General features: G+C 33.9%; 4 protein-coding genes across 9 annotated transcripts; 2 read left to right on the top strand and 2 right to left on the bottom strand.

The window, feature by feature from the left end:
- Nucleotides 1-72: 72 nt before the first annotated feature.
- On the bottom strand, nt 73-7,197 carry Nd-b14.5b (NADH dehydrogenase (ubiquinone) B14.5 B subunit). 3 transcript variants are annotated; one of them, XR_011545607.1, is made up of 14 exons: nt 6,866-7,175; nt 6,430-6,573; nt 6,162-6,276; nt 5,243-5,917; nt 4,937-5,166; nt 4,322-4,836; nt 3,665-4,134; nt 3,470-3,598; nt 3,027-3,294; nt 2,633-2,889; nt 1,514-1,781; nt 1,158-1,398; nt 516-823; nt 73-447 (listed from the first exon to the last, which is right to left on the bottom strand). XR_011545607.1 is itself a non-coding variant. In XM_070655070.1 (4 exons), exons 2-4 carry the CDS (start codon nt 7,053-7,055, stop codon nt 6,227-6,229), a joined length of 384 nt encoding a protein of 127 aa, XP_070511171.1. In that variant the 5' UTR covers nt 7,056-7,067; nt 7,156-7,197; the 3' UTR covers nt 6,093-6,226. The 3 variants fall into 3 exon arrangements, 2 of the variants coding, with proteins under 2 accessions (XP_070511171.1, XP_070511170.1); XM_070655070.1 differs by lacking the exons at nt 73-447; nt 516-823; nt 1,158-1,398; ... (6 more) ...; nt 4,937-5,166; nt 5,243-5,917 and having other exon boundaries at nt 6,093-6,276; nt 6,866-7,067; nt 7,156-7,197; XM_070655069.1 differs by lacking the exons at nt 73-447; nt 516-823; nt 1,158-1,398; ... (6 more) ...; nt 4,937-5,166; nt 5,243-5,917 and having other exon boundaries at nt 6,093-6,276; nt 6,866-7,067; nt 7,136-7,160.
- Cda4 (chitin deacetylase Cda4) lies at nt 104-5,954 on the top strand. The gene is made up of 9 exons (XM_070655050.1): nt 104-245; nt 3,502-3,617; nt 3,714-3,825; nt 3,994-4,121; nt 4,245-4,450; nt 4,519-4,814; nt 4,922-5,168; nt 5,241-5,432; nt 5,543-5,954. The coding sequence occupies exons 1-9, from the start codon at nt 194-196 to the stop codon at nt 5,643-5,645; spliced, it is 1,452 nt and encodes a 483-aa protein (XP_070511151.1). The 5' UTR covers nt 104-193; the 3' UTR covers nt 5,646-5,954.
- A 543-nt stretch (nt 7,198-7,740) lies between the features above and the next one.
- LOC139101687 (transmembrane protein 62) lies at nt 7,741-12,320 on the bottom strand. The gene is made up of 14 exons (XM_070655037.1): nt 12,185-12,320; nt 11,880-12,110; nt 11,685-11,796; nt 11,461-11,598; nt 11,032-11,358; nt 10,809-10,941; nt 10,520-10,675; nt 10,299-10,446; nt 10,063-10,185; nt 9,902-9,983; nt 9,688-9,816; nt 9,452-9,629; nt 9,156-9,380; nt 7,741-9,079 (listed from the first exon to the last, which is right to left on the bottom strand). Exons 2-14 carry the CDS (start codon nt 12,078-12,080, stop codon nt 9,019-9,021), a joined length of 2,013 nt encoding a protein of 670 aa, XP_070511138.1. The 5' UTR covers nt 12,081-12,110; nt 12,185-12,320; the 3' UTR covers nt 7,741-9,018.
- Nucleotides 12,321-12,514: 194 nt separating this feature from the next.
- Nucleotides 12,515-19,479, top strand: LOC139101685 (NADPH:adrenodoxin oxidoreductase, mitochondrial-like). 4 transcript variants are annotated; one of them, XR_011545606.1, is made up of 6 exons: nt 12,515-12,644; nt 12,850-13,162; nt 13,809-15,398; nt 15,520-16,063; nt 16,298-16,674; nt 16,984-17,182. XR_011545606.1 is itself a non-coding variant. In XM_070655036.1 (6 exons), exons 3-6 carry the CDS (start codon nt 17,180-17,182, stop codon nt 18,808-18,810), a joined length of 1,392 nt encoding a protein of 463 aa, XP_070511137.1. In that variant the 5' UTR covers nt 12,515-12,644; nt 12,850-13,162; nt 16,984-17,179; the 3' UTR covers nt 18,811-19,036. The 4 variants fall into 4 exon arrangements, 3 of the variants coding, with proteins under 3 accessions (XP_070511137.1, XP_070511135.1, XP_070511136.1); XM_070655036.1 differs by lacking the exons at nt 13,809-15,398; nt 15,520-16,063; nt 16,298-16,674 and adding exons at nt 17,375-17,593; nt 17,678-17,893; nt 17,974-19,036 and having other exon boundaries at nt 16,984-17,299; XM_070655035.1 differs by lacking the exons at nt 12,515-12,644; nt 12,850-13,162; nt 13,809-15,398; nt 15,520-16,063 and adding exons at nt 17,375-17,593; nt 17,678-17,893; nt 17,974-18,804; nt 19,337-19,479 and having other exon boundaries at nt 16,378-16,674; nt 16,984-17,299.
- Nucleotides 19,480-19,643: the final 164 nt, after the last annotated feature.

Genomic DNA, 19,643 nt, shown 5'->3' with positions numbered 1-19,643 from the left:
GGTGTACCCCCGGCAGTGTCGCGACAGCAGATCAACCCGGTGGATCGGTTGTTCGCTAGTTCGGTCGGTCGGTTGGCTAATGATACGTCGCCGTGGTCACGGTAATCAGACAAGCTGAACGAAACACGCAAAGGAAATTTGGACACGCGACTCTCAGCCAGGATATATCGAGGATACGCGCGCGCGTAGAACGATGAGGCTCCAGGAAGCGGCGCTACTCTGCGCTGTCTTGACCGTCGTTGCAGGTAGGCGCGCCCTCGCTATTTTCCGCTACGTCGAAATCCACCTTTCTCTCTGTCAACGTTCTTATTCCAAAAAATCGAAGTGTACGTGTGGGAGAGCTAAAAGATCGCTTATAATTTTTGCCGAGTCACACGAGACTTCTCCCCTCGGCTGTATCTTTTCACGTTATTATAAAAAATCGCAGAAATCTTTCCACTTCGTTTCCTGGAAGTTGCAAAATTTCATGATGGATTTTTATTGATTTTAATTACCAAGTTTCTTTTGCCACTCACCTGAAACGCTCAACGTATCGTACCGTGTCCACGGTAACTGATCATTCAGATGGATAAGAGTTACTTTCCAAAAATTCCATGACCACCACCTAATATTGAATTCTTAAAGCAAGCATTGACTCGACAGTTCGACCTCCGCTTGTTATTTCTCCAAATCCAGTTTCAGCAGACCATCATTGATGTTAATTAATTTTTTTTTCTCAAGCTCGATCCTTCTCTTGCAAAATATTCTCTGGTTGTATATTTCTTTTTTATATCTTTTTTTTTGTACTTCTCTTCATGGCCGTTACTTTTATCGATAGCGTTACCTACGAGCAAGAAAATATGTAACTGTAACGATCCAATAAGTAATTGCATACTAAACAGCTTGCTCTTTGATCGTGTATTCCACTTAGATAAAACTAACATTTTATGTAATTAAAAAATTAGTTAATAAAACGGAGTTTATTGTCTAACCAATTAATCTTTGAATTTCATTGATTATTTAAAAAATTCTCCAAGCTTTGACAAAATTTTTTTATAAATTTAGTATGCAAAATATTTCATAATCAGAAAGACGATACTGACGCTAATAAATTTCGGTACGTTGGCGGTTTCACTTGGTGGTTTACATAAGATTTGTTTCACACACATATGGCGTACCTGGTGGAGAACGAGGGAGCGCACACACGTGTTACCGCACGTGTGCGTGCGTCCGGACGATGGAAGGAAATGTTGCACCTGAGAAAGAATGAAGGAACGTGCTGTGAGCGCAACGTCATTGCCAACGTGCAGTAGTATACCTTCACTTTCCACTTTGCTGCTAAACGGGCTTCTTTGACATCCGCGAGCACTTCTGTCGCGACGAGCCACAACAGGTCCCGTCTTAGTTCGTCAATTACACCTGAAAAAAAGATCATTTGCATCACATCCTTTATCAAAAGAAACGTTTACGAAAGTACAGATAATCTCTGATGTTGCAATTGTAGAAATCTACAGTTTATAAAACGAGATCTTACTTCTTTCATGCAGCCTGTTTAGAATGCAGACGTCCGCTGTATCAGGAAGTCCAGCGAAAGTGAAGCCGTTAATTCCGGTTTTAATCGCCCGAGCGATCAAGTTATATGTATCAGATGTTTCCACATGTAATTTCCGAGCGATCTCTTGTTCCACCACTTGAGAAACGTTATTACCTTGTTTGCGGTTCATATTACAAATCGTTTGAAGAATGTGATTATCCAGCCGCGTCGCTTAATCAAGCCGGCAATTAGCACAGATGCGGGTGACCTGCAAGATGAATAATTGAACATGCCTAATTCATAAAATAACGTAATCGCATTTTAGTTTAATTACAATATTACGAGCAAAAAAAAGAGACACTACGGAAAAAAATGTTACACGTAATGATTATAAGGTCATCAGGAAGAATCTTCGTAGGTGCTACTTTCTCTCTTACGAGCGCTGCGCACCATTTTTAATACCTCCAGATCTCCGACGTCGATCTCGCAATTTCTCTCTCGTTATACTCGCGCCCACAATTCTGACAAGTCCAAATTTCAATGTTAAGTTCGACGACTAAATGCCAGCTCAAGTATTAATTGCTAAAAGAAACGTTCGCACGCGAGATATTTGAGGAACCTTGACTGCACCAGAAAGCTTCGTTATGGAAGACATAACGTTAACTCATGCATATCCATTATTTATTGCCATGCGTTATGAGTTTCATGAAAACTTGTGCAACTCTTGCGCATGCAGATTGCGACTGCGTCTGAAATAGCTGAGGAGCTGTCTTCCGGCACTTAGAAATTCTTCACGCGTTCCGTGTAAATTGATTGCATTCACGCTCGACTGAACAGCTAAATAACGGTGCATCGCGGCATAGGACGAGTTTAACGAGTTTGTAAACTTCTGCGTTTATCCATTGCGTCTTGAATCGCGGAATTCAGATTCATTAATCGCTAAGAATATTATTAACGCGCTGACATTTCGCGCGTATCAATGGCAGGCTCGACATTCTGTGATTATCAGTTTAACGCCTCGCAGAGATTTCTATTTGACGTACTTCCAAGCTTCCGCGTTTAAAGACGCGATAAATAAACGTGCAGAACCAATTCTGAAACACGTTAACATAGACTAACGGCTGAAAGTTCGTTGTAGTGTGTTAATGCAATATTCCGCCTTGTCTTTTTAGACGCTTTTAGCGCATTTTACGTTTCACTGGGAGGCGCATAAGTGACTCGTTCGTGCGCACTCACGTGCCCAAACATATTGGAATGCCCACAATCACGTTTCTCGCTTTCTCAAACTTCTCTCTTGGAATTTCTCCCGCCCATATTTTCTACGCGCCTTCGAGGCTCTCCTGTGTGGACGCCGAAATATCATTCTTGTCCATATTCTGTTGACATAATGACAAATATTAGACACGAAATAGTTCAGAAATAAAAAAGATCGGGCAATTTTAACGAAAAGATGTTTAATTTCCAAGTTCTACGCAAGTTGCACGCGAAATTAAATTTTGCTGTACAACGCTACCTGTCCATTCATTAAAGTTGCCGTTTTGTCACCGCTGCCGGGTGTAATTGCACGCGGCTGGAAACGTAACAACGCTTGACAGAAAGAACGCAGTAAAAGTAGAACGTAGGCACTTGATAGCCAGCCGGCCTCATTTGGAATACAAGAGCGTAAATACACTCGAACGTAAACGTGTCTCGACCAAGCAATCCCCAACCTTGACATTTTAGCGAGTTTGGCGGCTTTCGAACATTCAATCATCTGTATGAGAGTACATGATCGTAATCTTCTGCTAAGAACAAACAATATTAAAAATCTTGTAATTGTTTGAAAAAAAAATATCAATTTTTACAAACATTAATTAAAAAAATTTAAAAACTTGTTTTCATGTAAGATTATAATGCGTAAATAAAACGTGTTCGTGAATATATGTATATATTTGCATAAAAGGAGAACCACATTACCCTTTTTATCGTGCCTTCTTTTATTTCCTCAGTACATTGCCAAAAAAATAAGAAGGACGAAGACAAGAAAGATGAGGAGTTTAGGTGTCCGGAAGGCCAGGGTAATGGTAACTACGCCGATCCAGCAACCTGCAGAAGGTTTTATCAGGTAATAATTATATACATTTAATACTTCAGTTTTACTCATTTATATACCTTTGTTATAACTACCCGGCTCATGATTGTACGTTTTGTTTTCCGAAAGTGTGTTGATGGATATCCGTACTTGAACCGATGTCCATCGGGCTTGCACTTCGATGACATTAGCAAATTCTGTACCTTCAAAAACGAGGCACGATGCGGACCCATCGAAACCAGTAAGCAAGCTTACTTTACATATATTATTTTATAAAATAAAAAAAAAAGATTTAAAATAAAAATTGCAGGTCTTTTTTCGTCTTTGCTTATTTGCCAAAGGATAATTTTCGATGACTTCGTAAATGTGCAAACTTTCACACCTTTGAGTGATATTTTTTAATTTCTAGCACCGGCGCCAATCACTGAACCACCAACGGATCTGGCCGATCGTTGCGACACGGCAAGTTGTCAGCTTCCGTATTGCTTCTGCTCCAGAGACGGCACGATCATTCCCGGTGGTCTACACCCAGAGGAGGTAAAACATTTTCCTAATTTTCGAAAAAAAAAAAAAAAAAAAAAAAAAACAATATAATTTTCAAGATAATAGGTACAACGACGTATTTAAAAATAAATATAACGTAGAATCGAATTTTTCCAGACGCCACAAATGATAATAATGACATTCGATGGTGCAATAAATCACAATAATTTTGATCACTATCAAAAGATATTTACCCAAGACCGTGTAAATCCTAATAACTGTCCACTGAGAGGTACATTCTTCATTTCTCACGAATACTGCAATTATAATATGGTCCAGAGTCTTGCGCACGACGGCCACGAAATTGCGACTGAGACGATTTCGTGAGTAACGTGAATATTTGGAATAAACCGTCGGAATCGTTTTCGTTGATAAAAATTAATGTTTTTAGACTCCAAAAGGGCCTGGAGGATAAAGGTTACGAAGAATGGGTCGGTGAGATGATCGGGATGCGTGAGATATTAAAACACTTCAGCAATATCTCAACTAGCGAGGTAGTCGGTATGCGTGCTCCTTACCTGAAACCCGGTCGTAATACTCAATACAAGGTGCTTGAGGATTTTGGATATATTTACGATAGCAGCATAGGAATCTCGCCGCTGAAGGTGCCGATCTGGCCGTACACTCTCGATTATAAGATCCCCCACGAATGCAAAGCGGGTACTTGTCCTACCAAATCGTTCCAAGGTAATGTAATCGTCACAAAGATCTTGATCAATATAAAATAAAAATACAATAAATAATATATTTAATACAAAGTTAAAAAAATGTTTAAATTGTTTATCTTATCGTAGGCATCTGGGAGTTACCTTTAAATGCACATTATGTAGAAAGTTACGAAGGGGGACATTGTCCTTACTTGGATCAATGTGTTCTTCACAATCATGATCCCGAAGAAGTGTTCGATTGGTTGCAAGAGGACTTCAATAGATATTACGAACAGAACAGAGCGCCATACATGATGCCTTTCCATACCAATTGGTTCCAAATCAAGGAACTAGAACGCGGTCTCTCGAAATTTCTTGACTGGGTGGTAACGCTGTGAGTTAACACATATAAAAAATTTATTTATAATAAATCGCGACAATTTGAAACAAATATTAATTTTTACAGACCTGATGTTTACTTTGTAACCGCCACACAAGCGTTAACATGGATGACCGATCCAAAACCAATTAAAGCGTTACACAATTTTGAAGGATGGTCATGTAAAAAAAAAGAACATTTGCCTGGACCACCATGTAACAATCCGCATAAATGCGCCTTAGACTTCAAGCCTCCTGAATCGAATTTCACAACGACTAGGTATAAATTGATTTAATTATCAGCGAGCAAGTTATAAAATTATTAAAAAATATCTAATTGTCTCGGTAATCAGAATTTATGCAACTGTTTACATTATTATTTGTTAACAGGTATATGGAAACATGTAGAGAATGCCCGAACAAATATCCCTGGTTAGGAGACTCGAAGGGTACAGGACTGTACAACGACAATTACAATCCTGAAAAGAAATAAGAACGTCACTTGAGTGAATTAGATTTAATTTAGCACAAGCGATTTCGCATTTTGTTGTTATCGAAATAGATGTCTTGCGTGTATGTGCGTCCGCGCGACTTAAATCCTTTATCGACTTGCACCCACGTCATCTTACTTTCTAATTGGAGAAACCTCATAAAATTTTTACTTGTATCTCAAATGTATGAGTCAGTATGCGTAAACATATACATCTATCTCCGTATACTCGACAGTGATTTGTGTCTATTAATGTTAAGTATGTACTTCTCAATCTGAAAGAGAAAATAAAACATTTTGATGCTACATAAATTAATAAGATCTAATAAAAATCTTTCTTTTATTTTTAGAAATTTGAAGAATAAATCGAAATAATTACTTTTATATACAACTTTCTCTTATTAATCTTACTTTGAATGGTGTCTTGTTTTTGTTTTAACTAAAACACTATATATTTTACATATATATTTTTAAAACATATATACACTATGTCTACATTTATTCAGGCGTCAAACCCACACTGTCTGTCTGTAGGATACACAATCCAAATGATGCAATCACCTCTAATAATTTTTAACAATTAGTTAACGTGTCGGTATCCAGTCTTCTAGTACTTCACTAAATTTTACACGTTCTGAAAAAGAAAAACAATAAAAAATTATGCAAAATTTTAAGAAAAAAAGCAGATATTTCTCTTAATTACAAAATACATAAACATTATTACTGTAAATAAAATCTTTCATATAATTTTTAATTGTCTTTTTCAAAGAGTAAAAAAATACATTACCTGGTTCAGGAAACAATTCTGGATGTCTTATAATATAATCTCTTAGTTTAGTATCACGTTCAGCTTGGAAATCATCAACAAACTTTTTTATAATTTGTGATACAGCATATCCTCCTATAACGAACGCAATATGCTTTTGGATTCCTAAAAAAAGAACAACCTTGAATTGAGTTGTGCTAAATACACCTCAAACTTGCTCCAAGTTTACAATTCAATCTTAAACCCGTCATCAAGAAAAATTAGTAATAAATTGGTGGTATCAAAGCAAGAGATATTCTTACTGTTAAAATGCAAGAAGAATGTATGTAACGTGCAGTGTTCGCAAAATCGATTACACGTATTATATAATCGTGTCGTGAGGTTAGTTTTTACTTTGAGAAATAAATTTTGCATTTACGATCTCGAAAGTTGAGAAAAATTCTAAACTGGTACTCACCGGCGCGTAACGGCCTCTGAGTGTACATGTTCATCGCCGTCGGAATCAAGAGGCCCATTCCCACACATACCACTTCTGCGGCATATTTTGTGAATACACTAGGCTGATAGTTTGGGTCTGGCTTGAGCAGATCTAGTGCCCACTGGACCTCCGGATGATCACTTATCTCGTGCGAATGATGTTTACTCATTTTTTTCCCCTCCTTGTGACAGAAATTATATCTTGACGTTAAAAATTAGGGTACAACTCCACTTCGACGACAATACGAACCGGTAGCAAGCAACACTTACAGGAATAACAATGGTGGATGAAAACGTTTGATTGCAGCGACACTTAAAAAAAAAATGTCACAGATAATGCCATCTGACGATGCACAGATCTATTACTTCGTACAACAATTCAAATTTAAAATACTGTCGATATCGACTGCCGTGCGATTCAATATTCCTATAATTAAATACATACGCGTAATTTTTTTTTTGTTTAAACATTAACAATTGTCAGCATGTCTACATTAATATTGTTTAATTTTATGTTACAGCCACCGGCAGAATTTTACAACTCCGCTGTTATGCAGATTGGTAAGTCGCATAATTTTTTTTTCATAGTTTATAATCGAGTATCTTAAATTAATAACACGTTGTCGACTATAGATTACTCAATTATAATGATGCGCACGAATTGAGACCTTTCAAAAAAAGCGCACGCTAAAATGTTATTAGATTCTGCTACCTTATCTCTCCTTTGTTTTAGGATAATTTAACATTCACGTAGTCCACACTAGTCATGCATACTTTCAATATTTTTAAATAGTAGTTTATTAATATAAACCTTGTGTGAAAATCACCTGTAAGAAAAGATAATTTTCACCTTGATTGTACAATTATTAATTACATTTATTACATTTTCATATACATTTCTCGTAGATCTGTCACCTAACAGTAATAGATTACGTTTATACATCTAGTATGATCCACATATGATGTTATACTTTGTCATATTTGGTAACATGTAATCACATTTTATTTGTTATACGTTACTTTCATTGATTTCTTTTGGTATTGTACTTTAAAGATAAATAATCTCTCTAAAAGTTGTATGGCACAGATACTCTAAATCTAATCGTTGTTTCTTCTAAAACTAGTGATCGGCATAGCCCATACAACAGTAAACTGATGCACTTTGAATAAAATACATTTCAAAAAGAAAATCGTATTAAATTCTACATCTAATATATCATCTTTGCCAATTTGTAACGTGCAGTGTAAACATACAGATAAATCTATAGAAATTACTCTCAGATATATCTATAACATCGTGAAAAGAGTATAGTAGTGAATCTCAAATATGGAGAAGTAGAAAAATATATGTTATAAGGAAGTGATTAGAAGGTTCCGTTAAAAATCCTAGGCGAGAGCACTAAAATTACAATATACAGCTCCGCCCTTCTAAAGTTCTGTTGATTGGATCGAAAAATATCACAATTATGTTGTTCAATATATGCGGCTCTAACACCGTAATTCCACAGTAGAGATAAAATGCCGTAACATACCATTTTGAATATCCAAATATTTCCTTTATGTTTGTAACGTCCTCAATTTGACATCTTTTTTTTTTTAACAAAATAAAAGCATCTGTTAATGGAATTTGCAAATTTGTATTACAAGCAACGTGGAAGCAAAAAGTAATTATATTAATGCAAATCTTATGAACAATAATTATCACGAGGTACCATACACATCAATTTTAAGTTGTGATATACCACGAGTGAATCATAGTTTTAATAATTTAATGAATTTAAAAAATTAGTTTCTAAAATGTGATAACTGTATAAATATATATATAAATATATATATCACAAAATAATTGAGTATAATATGTAACATTCATTAATTAAACCCAAAATGCAAAAAATACTTACAAGAATTTTTCTTAAAATATATCTTAGAAAAATAATTCTTTTTCTTTTTAGATATACAAATTATTTCTTTTTAAATATAGTTGGTTTTTCAAGTATCACGATAGTTTTACATATAGAATATATTAAATAGAGTACGTTCAAAATCTCTTTCTGTAAATCTATCAATATTAACTATCCGAATAAAACATTAAACTTACTAACATTTCTCATTGTATTACTTTACTACAAGTTTTTATCGAATTGCATTGTTGTTATCAATGGCTCCATTAGGACACCATACAGATGCTGCAGACCTTAAAGCAAAAATATTGTATATGTTTATATATGTTAAATATTAATATAATATAAAAATAAAATATTAATACAAACCTTAAGCATGACACAGGCATCATAGTAACAGAATAAGACAGTGCTATCGCTATAAAAATACTTCCTGTTCGTAATGGGCATAATAAGATCGCTGTTATACCATATTCTAAATATAAGAAATAGCCCATCATAAATTGCAACAGAAGTATTATTAAAATTGGTAAAAATCGGCAAACTATTCGAAACTTTGACGAAGCTCGCGAGGGACAACCAGCGTCTTTTAATCTAAAATGCAAATAATTAAGCGTAAAATTTATTTGTCACTTTAACAATGTTATCACTACTGTATTACAAACCTGTGATCAACGTGATGCGCTAAAATTAATGTAAGGGGCACATGGAAACAAATCAACTGAATAAATCCATAGGCGTAAGTTAAACCACCGGGCAAATACATGTTTTTACTGATAAATGTTCCCCATACAAAAATCACACCTATGTGACCTTCAATTATTTCTCCCATAGTCCATGGACCTTGAATTAATTTGTCAAATTATTTTTAGAAGTTTATTTTGCATTCTTATATACTTACCAACTGCAAAATATAGTGCATATAACACTAATCCAAAAAATACTCTGTCAACAGCGGATAGTATCCATAATTTCCTCAGCCACAAATGGAAGAAACTCATGCGTCGCCGCGGTAATTCTACTCGTTTATCTAAATCACAAAATAATAATAGTAATAATGTATATTTTATTAGCCTCTTGATATGTATAATATAAAATTGTTTTTTTATACTTACTCTTGTAACGCATATGAACGAGTCGAAGGAAGCACAGTGGAACGATTGATAATGCTAATGTAATGAAGAATAGAAATTGAAACTGTAAAAGATAACGTCAAATTATTACATGTGCTAATACGTTAAAATTTAATTAGTTATCATAACTTGCTTTAACTTACGATGTAAACTATATTGATCATTAGCAGTAATTTAGGAAAAACAGAAGTGGATAACCACGATCCATCAAGAGAAAAAGAATGTGATACAATTTTCTTTCTGTCTTCATTATCAATTACACGTAGCTAGAATATAAAACATAAATTTTATTTACAGAAATGGTATGTGTGCATATATAAATATTAAGCGAGTATGTTAATTAATTTTTATGGGTATTTTCGAAATATATTTACTAAACTGTTATTTGATGAATACCCTCCTTGTACATTGTCGAATTCCATGGCAATACATAAAGAGGTCCATCTATGTGATGACATTTTTCCCAAACACCATTATCCAATTGAATTTCAACAGTTTTTAATGAAACCGTAGAAAAAGCAAGTACTCTATAATCAGCAAGTTAAATTTCATAAACCGAATATTTTCACAAATTACAAATCTCAATAAAAATGTTTTTACCTAATATGTGTGGATTTGATGATAGATTCCAAATTTTCTCTTTGTGGCATCATAAATAGCACGTTCTTTGGATTGGTGATTAATGCTATAGGCCAATCATTATGCTTTACATCAATAAATGAAAATTGACCATGATCTATTGCCGCAAGACGAAACCTAATAAAAAGTATGTGTAATAATAAGATTAATAAATTATGATAAATGATTACAGAGTATTTCATTTAAAAATAAATCGTTAAAAAACGTCCTCATCAAACTAGAATATTTTTGTAATTAAAAATAGTCTTACATTCTAGTCTCTTTCCAATCTGCCAACTCTAGTTCAAGGAAGCCCGCTTTTTGTAATGTGTACATGTTGGGTATCATATTAGCAAACGTATGATAATGACCACACAGATATGCCATACTTTCTCGGTGATTACCTTTTAATATATATTTAATATAATTAAATTATGTAAAATTACGATAACTGTTTTTATTTAAGATAAATATGTTACATTGTCTTATCTTACCTAAAACACTTCTGATATTTGTATCAGCTTGTGATATTATGCTTGATGTAGGATAATGACCAAAAATGATTGCATGAGCAGCATTGCTTTCCTTTGATTGATTAATTAACTGTTGTATTCTATTAATCTCTTCTTGGTCTAAAACTCCTATAAAATTAAATGGCCTCTTAGGGCCTGGTTTTAAGCAGGCATCAATTGCAATAAAAGAGATTGTTTCAAGACCAGTATTAATATTGTATATATAGGATCTGGGATATTTCTTTCCCTGAATAGAGTAATGTGAGTAATAGTTATTTTTGGAGTCAAAATTGATGATATCAAAGTTATCTGAAAATATGATAAAAGATTTCAGAGATATAATTCTCATACATAAACATTATGATGTCCAAAATAAATATACAATTATGCAATTAAGATAATGTTTTTTACCATGATTCCCCCTGATGTCCAGCCATAAAATTTTCTTGCTGATATTAGTCTGATCTATAATATGTCTATAATGCTTCCATTCTTCATGCTGTTGCTTTGAACCAAATCTGTTCTTAGCTATAGCATCAGTTAAATCTCCTAATAAAATACAAATACAAAATATTTTATTAATTTAACTTTTATGATCAATACAGGTATATAGCATATAAATTTTCTGTATTTACCTGAGGCAAGAACAACTCTAGGCTGAATAGAATTCACTGTCACATTGCAGAATTCCTTAAACTCTGATATCCTAGATGGATCCCTAAAGATACTTATGTGTATGTCAGTTATCTAAAGATATGAAAAAGATACAGTAATATACAAAATACCACTATAGTTTGTATCCCATTATTAAATTATAGGTATTGTCAAACCTGTAGGAACCATATCAAGTGATTGTATGAGTTTTTAATGTTATAATATTTTGGTCCAGGCTGCATTTCCTCGTTATTGTCTCCCAGGATCTCATTGGAAAGATGAGGGTCACTGCTTACAAAGTCAACTATGTTCGCCAACAGGATGGAAAACACCAGTATGAGGACCAGAAGGATGATGGTTGATTTCGATATTTTCATCGCAACGATAATATTCCGTGCAATTGCGTACTGTTAAATAAGAAAAATCAGGTGTAGTTTGGCTTTCGTCACACCACTTGTTCATGTATAGAGGCCGCGCATACCTGACAACATTCATTCCAAGTGACTGAGCACGACGGGAAGACAAATGAACGACTTGGCGACAGTTTCACGCCACAGTGCCGCGTGTTTCGCGTGGTTTCGCGTTCGCCGTTGCGGCGAACGTTAAACGTAACGCAACTTGCGACTTGGGCTCGCGAAAAAAGGGACCGCGCGACGTTTTGCGCATGATACGATCTGCGATTCAGGTGAGATTGATTGTGAGAAAAATGCCGGCTCGAGTCAACGAAAAGATATCGCTTCACGCTCTGTCATTTAGTCGCTTCGTCGTTTGACGTCAATTTTGAATTAATTATTTGTTCTTTCGAGAGAAGAATTGACCCTCTCGTTCTGTCTTCTCTCTCCTCTTCAACCGTGTCTTCTTGACGAAACGATGATTGACGTTGGTGTGTTTGGTGTTTTGGCAAGGCTACATCGACAATAACAGCCTTCTGTATTATCAACGTAAGATGAAAAAAGATAAAGGGCTTTATTGCTTTTTTTTAATACAAGAGCAGAAGATTAAATCAAATTCAAAACAAATTGATCTAAAAAGCAGATTCAAATACATTTATTTATTGAAATTTGCATTATTTGAAACAAAAAGAATCTGTGTCGTTCGGCGCAGTGGTACTGAAATGCTTGAACTTTTGTTTCTCTTTTTTTTTAGAAGAATTATTTTGGAAATTGCCTGCAAAACGAAACGACGACGAAACTGACGGAAGGAATGACAAGAGTGAGAAAAATTTCAGCATCTTTTATTTGTCATTTGCTTTGCTGACGTCGATGATTGTGAGTTCCGATTTCTGAAACTTTCAAGTACCAGCACCTCCAACTTGGAGGTGCACTTGTAACGATAGCCAACGATAGCGAGCATATTTGAATGCAAACCGATCACATTGTCATTCTTTTATTTGCGACTAAAAGAAAGAAAAAAAGAGGAAAAAGTAGAGCAAATAAAGTGGCAACGTAAAATTGAGCAGGTAAGCTGTTACTTTTCCTTTTTTTGCAGTTCTCGTTGAGAAATCGAGATAATGCCGGTGTATACTTTGCAAAATTTAACCTCAAAGTTAAGACACTGTCAATTCTATAAATTGTTTTCTTCGTTCAACTCGCTTAGAGCTGGTTGTTCCGATTGCAGCATTTATTACTTATTATTTATGATTTATAAGACTTGGGGTATCTTTCTGTGTCTTACCAGAGAAATGCACATATTTTGAATATATTGTAGATCAGTCAGAAGACCAGAAGCATTTTTTGTTTAAAATCTAAACAAAAATTGTGTCTTATTTTAAGAGTTGAAGAAGCAAAAAGTATAACTAACAAGAATGCATTATTAAATGCATCAGCTTATTGCTTGCTTAATACTGTATATATCTTATTATTGCAATTTTACTATTGATCCTATTACTATATCAAATCAGCTTCTTATTGTATTACATATTAATTTTTGTATCACAGTTTTGTATAATGCTGTCATAGATTTTATGTATATCTGAGCATAACAGCTATTCCTATTGTAAATCATGCTTTAATTATATCAATATGTTATTTTAACAAAAACATATTTTTTGCAAGATAATAACATAAAAAGATTTATTCATTTTTATGTGGACATACATCTTTTAGGCACAATACAAGACAAAGATGAGGAATGATATTGAATAGAAAGAGTATTAAATAAATTATACAAACTTATGCAAAATTGTATACAAAGTTAAAAATAATTTGGAGTTGCATAGGTGTTTTTAATTATTTTATACAAGAATGGAGGAAGAGAATAGATTTTCTTCTAAGCAGCCAGAAATAATGTTGCAAGATAATTGGAATAAGGATTTGTTATCTAACATAAAAACGATGTTTAAAAAACAGTTTACAATCTCGATCTTAAATAAAACAGAACATACATTACCCAAACCTGAGTTTATGTTCAAGGAATCGCCGTGGCAATTAGATCCATTGCAAAAGTTAAAAAAAAAGCTAAATAAGGTAAAGAGTCAACTGAATAACTTTAATCTTGGCAAATGGCAACAGCACACGAATCGAATGAACGTGGCTGGCGATATTGTGCGCACAGTTAAAGAGAATATACAGGCGGAACTTGTGACTCAGGCGTGGTGTAAATTCTACGAGATCGCTAGCACGTTTTCTCTAGTGCCATTGAACAACGTCTGCTGTGATGTAAATGACAAGAATTTTAGATCCATTCATCTTTGCGAGGCGCCAGGTGCATTTGTGACTGCTCTGAATCATTGGTTGAAGATAAACGCGTCTGATGTTAAGTGGGATTGGCTGGCCGTCACCTTGAATCCTTACTGCGAAGGAAATCCTTATGGCCATATGGTTGCGGACGATAGATTTATCAGACATACTCTGAAGCATTGGTACTTTGGCGACGATAACACAGGTGACATCATGGACGTAAGAAACCTGGACGCTTTGGTGAAAAAATTCGAGTCTCTCGACAGAAAAGAGCGTACTCTACTGATTACCGCGGACGGCAGTATAGATTGCACAGATGTGCCGGGAGAACAGGAAAGCACTGTAGCACAATTACATTACTGCGAGACAGTCGCCTGTATGCATCTCTTGCAGAAAGGTGGTAACTTTCTGCTGAAGCTCTTTACTCTATTTGAACATCAATCCGTATGCCTGATGTATCTGCTGTCTTGCGTTTTTCATGAGGTCAGTGTAACGAAACCAGTGACTAGCAAAGGAGGAAACTCGGAAATGTACGTCGTCTGTATAAACTTTAAAGGCAGAGAATATATAGCGCCATATTTGCCTGTCCTCAGGGATTATTACAGTAATGCTTTTCCTGCGAATGCAATGTTTAGACTGCAAGATATTCCGGGCGATTTTTTACAGAGGATCTACTGCTGCAATAATTATTTTCAACAACGTCAATGTGAAGTCATATGGGATAACATAAGAACGTTTCGTACAAGAGAAGATTCTTCCAGTAAAACACCACATATTAAGCGACTAATTAGCGCCAAATATATCGAAAACTGTCGATTAATTAAAATAGATCCTGCGAATGAGATAGTTGGTCGGGAGTTAATCGAGAGGAGTAGCAATCAATTTGTAAATAAAAAATGTCATGTTGATTCTTACAATGAACGTTGTAAGCGACAGGACTTAGGGTCACAAGAGCGTTTATTACAGATATGGGATAATGTAAAAGAGATCGAATGGCCTGCAGAAAAATTTTTCGTTGTAAGCAATTTTGTCAATTATAATTTTAAAACGTCTTTATACATTATTTAAAAACGTAAAATGAATTGTTTGAACTTTATGAGAAAAGACCATTTACGATGCGATTATTTTATTTTTATAGTTGCACCTACAAGCATTACCGGAAACATTTGAGATACAAACAGGAAAATCGTTTAACAAAATACGCAGCTCGCGTTTCTGCGACTCGAAAATTTTACAAATGTTGATAGAAATCGATAACGTGATGCAAGATATGCGTACCACCATCTCTTTTCCATCGGCAGAAATCACGAAAGAGCTCGCACAACCGATCGATCTGAGTTACGAGATACTTAACTTTCAATTCGTTCAGAATTATGACAGTCATCAGACGATTACAGAAATTTATTATCGATTAGAGAAACTTCAACCTGAGCAAACACTCATTTTTATTGGCTACTCTTTGCTAACGCAGCTAAATGTTGATCTGCTGTATTTCTTGGGAAACTTTTTTAACAAGATTATTGCAGAGGTTCATGATAATGAAGGCTATCGTCTTAAATTGGAGACTTATCGACGTGATGAAAAAGCATTGAATTATTTACGTGAAATTATGAATGCATCGTACGACGCGCATAAAAAAAATATGGCACTTTGGTCGATAATACCTATAACAATTTTATACGGTAAGATTCACAGACGCATAAATAAAAAAAATATTAATTTTATCTATTTTGATAATGTATTAGTATGTAAATATATTTTTAGTAAATTTTATACAAAGTATTTAATGTAGGCTGATACATTTTAATGAACTAAACAGTATTTTTTTACTGGAAATTAAAATAACTTTTTTGTATCTGATATACGATTCTTTTTAAAAGACATACGAGAGTTTTGACGACGCATTTTCTTTTTAGAATGCGACCAGTTTCCTGTGATGGTACTACTTAATCATCTGATGATTAAACTATACGCTCATCACATTATTAACACAATATAGTTTATAAAAACTTGTAGCATGAAAATATAAAATTATAAATAATTATGTGTATACATATGTTACGTATGTATGTAATATGTATAATATGTATATACATAATTAAATTATAACTAATATAACTGAAAATGATGAAAGTTAAATGCAAATCTGTAAATAATGTTCTATAAATATTTATCTGGATAATATAATGTGAATAATATATTTTATATGCATATGGGTAAAGCTTTGTAAAATACATAATGTCATAAATAGGAATAGATTGCATGCATGCGAAGATAAAACATAAAAGAAATGGTAATTATATGTATTATGTTATAATTGTTAAGTTATACAAATTTATTAAGAAAAAAACAATGTTTAAGAAAAAAAGTTTTTTTTCTAATTTTTTTTCTGAATAAAATTAAAAAAAAAACAGTATTAGAGATATTATTTTATAAAAATGTAAAAATCAATAATGTATTTTTAAGTGACCAGTAAAAACCAAATTTATTTATTAACGTGAGCTAGAGATTTCATAGTGATAATCTTGCTTTCATTTTATTCTTACTTGATAATTTTACGCAATTGTAATTTAATTGTAAATAACGAGCTGAATATTTTCAGATCCAAAGCATTTGTGGGACCTGCTTATTTTATACGTGAGACAAATAATACTTCGGAATTATATAAAATAGATAAAACAATAATCAAAGCTATCATAAAAAAACACCTTACACGGACATGTGATAAATAAAACAACGTGATACAGTGGTGCAACTACAAAAAACATTAAAATAAAGGAGAAATCAGCATTATAAAGATGAGATTCAACATTTTAAATAGCTGTATCCGTTCACTATGTACCGTACAATGCACACCTAAGATATGCATTGTCGGTGCAGGTCCAGCGGGCTTTTATGCGGCTCAGCAATTACTGAAGGTATGTATTGTGTATTAAATAATTGTAAATATACTATGAAAAAAGAAGATAAAATTGCACGAAACTGTTTTTCAGGATTCGAATACTGTAAAAATTGATATACTGGAAAAATTACCAATTCCTTTTGGCCTCATACGCTATGGAGTTGCTCCGGATCATCCGGAAGTGAAAAACGTTTTAAATACGTTTCACAAAGTCGCGATCAATCCACGTGTTAATTTCGTAGGCAACGTTACAGTTGGCTCAGATGTTAGCATTAAAGATCTGCGAGAAAACTATAATGTTGTGTTACTGGTATGTATTTGATATTCGAACTCGATCGCATTGCCAATTTTATTGATTTTATTTAATTATCTGTTTTTTTAAATTTTATTTCAGACTTATGGCGCTCAATTTGATCGATTACTCAATATACCCGGTGAAAATTTAAATAATGTGATATCGGCTCGGAATTTTGTTGGTTGGTATAATGGAGTTCCGGAAAATAAAAATCTCAAGATTAATTTAGATATGGAAGAAGCAGCTGTTATAGGTCAAGGTAATGTGGCCATAGATGTTGCGAGGATTCTTTTGACGCCGGTCGATAAGCTCAAGGTAATACGTAATCTCTAACTGGGGTTTTATTTTAAATTAGAATTTTTTTTTCTATAATTTAAACGATTACAAATTTTTAGAGCACCGACATTACGTCATACGCCTTGGAAGCTTTATGTCACAGTAAAGTGAAAAAAGTTTTAATGGTCGGACGAAGAGGACCTATGCAGGCCGCATTCACGACCGCAGAATTGCGAGAGATTCTCAAGCTAGAGGGCTGCAGAACTTTCTGGCGAGAGCAAGATTTTGAAAATATAGAAGCAATGGTCCCTACTTTAGATAGACCCCGAAAACGACAAATAGAGCTTATGCTGAAATCTTTAAAAGAATCTAAGTGTGATTCAACGTACACTAAAGAATTATATCCGATTTTTTTGCGCAGCCCTGTCGAGTTTCTTGGTGATAAAAAATTAGAGGGTATCAAATTTGCGATCAATCAGTTGCGAGGAGAAACAATACAAAATCAGGTGGCCGAGATGACCGGCAACTTTGAGGAAATCTCATGTGGTCTGGGTTTGCGCAGCATTGGTTATAAGGCCATTCAAATCGATAACTCAATACCATTTAACACAGAGAAGGGATATGTAGAAAATATTAATGGTAAGGTCGAAGGAAATCTCTACGCTGCAGGATGGGCAGCCACCGGTCCAACCGGTGTACTTTTAATAACCATGACAAATGCGTTCCAAGTTGCTAGGCTGATACACAATGAATTAATGTCGTCAAATACAACAAAACTGGCTCATGGTTGGACTGCTCTGAGCAAAATCTTAAAAACTAAGGGAGTTCAAACTGTATCTTATGAAGATTGGCAGAGGATTGATCGCGTTGAACAAGAACGCGGCAAGAGACAAGGAAAAGTACGGGAAAAAATAGTCGACGTAAAGGAAATGCTGGAAATCGCTGGAAATGTATGAGGATACTTCAAAATTCGTAAAAAATTCAAACATAATTTATATACGTATATGGTTGAATTTTTAAAGGTTTTTAAGGTTTTTTTTTAATCTGAATATCTTAACCGAAAGACGGTGGATTAATCATATTTTATACAGTTTTCTATAACGATTTATTTTTAATTTATATATTACTTCTAGGTAATTGTAAATGTTGAATTAAATAAAATTTTAAGACTAATAATAAGAATTATACATAGCAAAATATAATTATTTTATAAATAATTTACAGATCTAATTTCTAACTATAAATTTTTATATATTATTAAATTAGAAAATTTAGTTGTAAATATTTTTTAATTTTTTTTATTGGTATTGTAGACAAAAATAAATTACACAACTTACGCCTAACTTAATTTTAATTTTAGATTTCTTAAATTTAAGTATAAGAATTTACTATATTGAAATATTTATTTTTAATATTTTTATACAATTTTATTATTTCCATTTACAATATATTACAAATAATGTTTCTTATTTTCAATTTTAGATTTAAAAAAAGCTGCTTCTACGCTTTTAGACGATTTGTTCTTTTCGCGCATGCGAGATGGTGTGAGATTTACACTAACACCAACATTATAAAGAGACGCCGCAGAAAGTCGCGCTGCTCAGCGCTTCTGTATATACCGTAGTCACAGCGTAAAGCGCGAACGAGCGCCGAGTCCTTGGGAGATGTCAGATGTATCAAGTGTTGAAATAAGCGACGTAATCGTAAATTATCATTATTATTATTAATAACCAGAAGAACGATGGCTCGACGCATTATGACGTACACTTAATTATTTATCATGACATTG

Source organism: Cardiocondyla obscurior, linkage group LG04 (genome assembly GCF_019399895.1).
Source record: "Cardiocondyla obscurior isolate alpha-2009 linkage group LG04, Cobs3.1, whole genome shotgun sequence".
Classification (NCBI taxonomy): Eukaryota; Metazoa; Arthropoda; class Insecta; order Hymenoptera; family Formicidae; genus Cardiocondyla; species Cardiocondyla obscurior.
This window is presented reverse-complemented; position numbering and strand designations above follow the sequence as displayed.

What these genes read in the sequence shown, in the direction of transcription:
- Cda4 (XM_070655050.1), top strand. Translation starts at nt 194, where the DNA reads ATGAGGCTCCAGGAAGCGGCGCTACTCTGCGCTGTCTTGACCGTCGTT. An exon ending in ATGCGGACCCATCGAAACCA is followed by an intron (nt 3,826 to 3,993) that starts GTAAGCAAGCTT and finishes TTTAATTTCTAG; the next exon opens with CACCGGCGCCAATCACTGAA. An exon ending in TCCTACCAAATCGTTCCAAG is followed by an intron (nt 4,815 to 4,921) that starts GTAATGTAATCG and finishes ATCTTATCGTAG; the next exon opens with GCATCTGGGAGTTACCTTTA.
- Nd-b14.5b (XM_070655070.1), bottom strand. Translation starts at nt 7,055, where the DNA reads ATGAGTAAACATCATTCGCACGAGATAAGTGATCATCCGGAGGTCCAG. An exon ending in TCAGAGGCCGTTACGCGCCG is followed by an intron (nt 6,574 to 6,865) that starts GTGAGTACCAGT and finishes TTCTTTTTTTAG; the next exon opens with GAATCCAAAAGCATATTGCG. An exon ending in AGAATTGTTTCCTGAACCAG is followed by an intron (nt 6,277 to 6,429) that starts GTAATGTATTTT and finishes TTTCTTTTTCAG; the next exon opens with AACGTGTAAAATTTAGTGAA.
- LOC139101687 (XM_070655037.1), bottom strand. Translation starts at nt 12,080, where the DNA reads ATGAAAATATCGAAATCAACCATCATCCTTCTGGTCCTCATACTGGTG. An exon ending in ATCAAATCCACACATATTAG is followed by an intron (nt 10,447 to 10,519) that starts GTAAAAACATTT and finishes TGCTGATTATAG; the next exon opens with AGTACTTGCTTTTTCTACGG. An exon ending in GCGCATCACGTTGATCACAG is followed by an intron (nt 9,381 to 9,451) that starts GTTTGTAATACA and finishes TTTGCATTTTAG; the next exon opens with ATTAAAAGACGCTGGTTGTC.
- LOC139101685 (XM_070655034.1), top strand. Translation starts at nt 13,947, where the DNA reads ATGGAGGAAGAGAATAGATTTTCTTCTAAGCAGCCAGAAATAATGTTG. An exon ending in CTGCAGAAAAATTTTTCGTT is followed by an intron (nt 15,399 to 15,519) that starts GTAAGCAATTTT and finishes TTATTTTTATAG; the next exon opens with TTGCACCTACAAGCATTACC. An exon ending in ACCTATAACAATTTTATACG is followed by an intron (nt 16,064 to 16,983) that starts GTAAGATTCACA and finishes GAATATTTTCAG; the next exon opens with ATCCAAAGCATTTGTGGGAC.